Source organism: Mizuhopecten yessoensis, unplaced genomic scaffold, assembly GCF_002113885.1.
Source record: "Mizuhopecten yessoensis strain PY_sf001 unplaced genomic scaffold, ASM211388v2 scaffold713845, whole genome shotgun sequence".
Lineage (NCBI taxonomy): Eukaryota > Metazoa > Mollusca > Bivalvia > Pectinida > Pectinidae > Mizuhopecten > Mizuhopecten yessoensis.
Window position 1 is genome coordinate 1 of NW_018478825.1, and position 2,799 is coordinate 2,799.

The 2,799-nt window shown below is 35.2% G+C and overlaps 1 protein-coding gene across 1 annotated transcript; it reads right to left on the minus strand.

Moving 5' to 3' along the window:
- Positions 1-159: 159 nt before the first annotated feature.
- LOC110440930 (dynein heavy chain 12, axonemal-like) lies at positions 160-2,554 on the minus strand (the record flags this gene model as incomplete). The annotated part of the gene is made up of 4 exons (XM_021484043.1): positions 160-360; positions 809-994; positions 1,680-1,959; positions 2,433-2,554. Coding segments are annotated over 4 exons (789 nt in total), but the record flags the coding sequence as incomplete, so codon positions are not given.
- Between the last annotated feature and the right edge of the window lie 245 nt (positions 2,555-2,799).

Consider the following 2,799-nt stretch of genomic DNA (forward strand, 5'->3'; position numbering starts at 1 on the left):
CTAGTTGAAGGTCTGTTTTATACAGGTGTCCAGATAATACAGGGTAACATGGAAATGTATATAGTAGGACCTAGTTACAGCTCTGATATATACAGGTGTCCAGATTACACAAGCTTCTCTTTTCAAAAGTAACACTGTATCTTTGAATAGAAAACTTGCCTTGATTTCCTTCTCAAATGGTTTGATGAATGGCGAACCTCTCATGGTCTGTGTCTTGACGATCTGGTCGTCAAGGATGGTTTGAATGTCATCGACCGAGGACAATATGCTGATGCCTGTGTCTCGGTATGAGAGGAGATTGAAATCGACAGAATCCCAATCCTCCATCATCTTCACCATGGCTTTTTCAAGGGAGTGTTCCTATAAAGGTAGTCAGCAGGTTTAGTCAAGGTTTCTTAACTTGCAGTGTCTGTCAATATTTTCGTATTTTTTTTTCATTCCCCAGTTTGCATATTCACACGGATTCGATATATCAACAAACAAAATACCTATACAAAATATTACAGCAAAACAGAGGTACAGAATCATCAATAAAGATTTATCATTGAAATTTCTCCAGTAAACATTTAATTATTATATAACTTTTTAAAAATTACATGATCTTTGATTGAAGTTGATCATGATTTAATTTAAACAATTATCAATAAAATATTCAAATATCTGCAAACAATTTCTAATATTTTTTTTTTTTCAAATGCCATGAAGTTCTGTATAAAAAAAATTTGAAAAAAACCTAGATCAAAAAAACATTCTCATTTTTGATTTGATTAATATATAATGCGTGATTAAGGCAAAAAATGTGGCTTACTTTTGTGGCTGCAGCACTAATTCCCTCAAAGTTCTCCATATGGGCATCAAGCTCTAATTTGAGGACTTTTCGGAGTGTTGTTCCGGAGTTGGGGGTAAGATCAAAGCCAGCAATATCTGACATGTCTGTCCAGTGACGAGCTCTCATACCTCGGTTACACATGATGCCGATCACAGGAATCACATCCTGGAAATCAAGACCAAAAGAAATTATTTCCATCCTATCTGTTACTTACGACACTGGACTGAATTGCACATGTATGAGACAGATTTATCAATGAATTATGAGTTTGAATTGAAGATCATGTACAGTGATAAATGTACGATACGAAATACCAATGCAATGAACTTTCAGTCAAAACCTTCCTTCGCTATCGATAAAAATACTAATGCTTAAGTAACTACATGTGACCTCAATTCTGCAGTAATCTTGTCATACAAACAAATGTTTGTCCTGTCAACATTTTCCAGTCTTTGGTGTTAGTAATATAAAGATCTGAACACTCCGAAGCTATGTTTCCTCTTTCTTCTTTCACAAGACATGGAAGCTGGCAGATGTAAAAAACAGCGGTACCTGCCTTGCAAAAATGACAGCTTTCAATGTTGTTTTTAATTTTTTTTTAAGCATAGCAACCCTCAATGAGACCATATCCCTCATGTATAAGCTAGCGATGATTTTATAATGAGTCAACATTTTTTTTTTTAACATTCTATATTCATTTTGAGAAAATTTATCCATGAAACACTAGTTTAAATGTTTCTGTTTCAAACAATTTTTTTTTTTTTTGAAGATTATCAGCAATTTCGGTTTTATAAGGACTCATAATAACAATAAAGATGTGAGGAAAATTATCACTGTATAAGATTCTGACCTTGAAATCCCTCATGCTGTCCATGACGTTGGTACACACACCAACAGCCTGTGGCGGATGTAGCACCTCATCCTGGTCCTCCGGCTTAATCTCCTCGCCGCTCTCCTCCGCACCTCGTCGGCGCTTCTTCCTGTCCCTGTTGCGGTCATCGACCTCTATTTGTAGCTTCTTGAGTCGATTGGAAAACACTTTCTGGATCTTGTAAAGCTCCCTGTTATAATCATCCACCTCTGCATCTACTATCTCAGCATCCAGGTCGAGAAAGGAGCCGTCCATCCATCTGCAGACAGAAAAGTGATGTTCTGTTTTAAAATTTGATACTCTCACTGTCTGCGATTTCGTAAGTATTCATTTTCATCATTGTACTAATTTCATTCAAAATCTTCTCTCATCAACAATCAATTACATGTATTATTATTTCAAATTTTACATTCTTAACGTCATCGATCAAAAGGAAACGATTTTAAGTCCAGTATTTTTCTACCTAAATTTTACAGCACCAAGTGCCTGTATGAATTGGGAAAATATAGAGATATTTTCATTAAAATTGGGGAGATATTTTTTTTCTTAATTTTACAAAAATAAAGCCTTTTTTTCGCTAAGGGAAGCTACCTGTTTTTCGGCAACAAAACAAGGCCAAAAATAAATCACAGAAAGTTAATGAATGCAAATAAAGTTGTTCAAGATTCCAGATTTCTAGTACTGTAATTTCTTCTTAATACATAAAAGATAATGACTCCAAATTTTGCCTACTTTTTCTCTGCCTTCTGCCAGCGTAGTACCACATTGAACAATCTCTGGAATGGATCCACAGCCGCTGTGATGTCATCAACATCCGGGTACGTAGAAATAGGATACTTAAACAGAAGCTCCTCCTACAAAACAGGTTGAATTATATCTCCCTTTATATCTCTGAGACAAGCACAAGTTACATTTGAAACAGTTTGACACGAGATTTCGGTCCCCAATTCTTTTTTAACAACTTGCATCATCTTATCATTACCCTAAAAACTACAAAATGGCCACTTCAAAGGATCATGGAATGCCAAATGGCTTAATGGAAAATATAACTAAGCAAAATATTGGAGAAAAATTCTATCTGAAGACATTTAATTCTTTG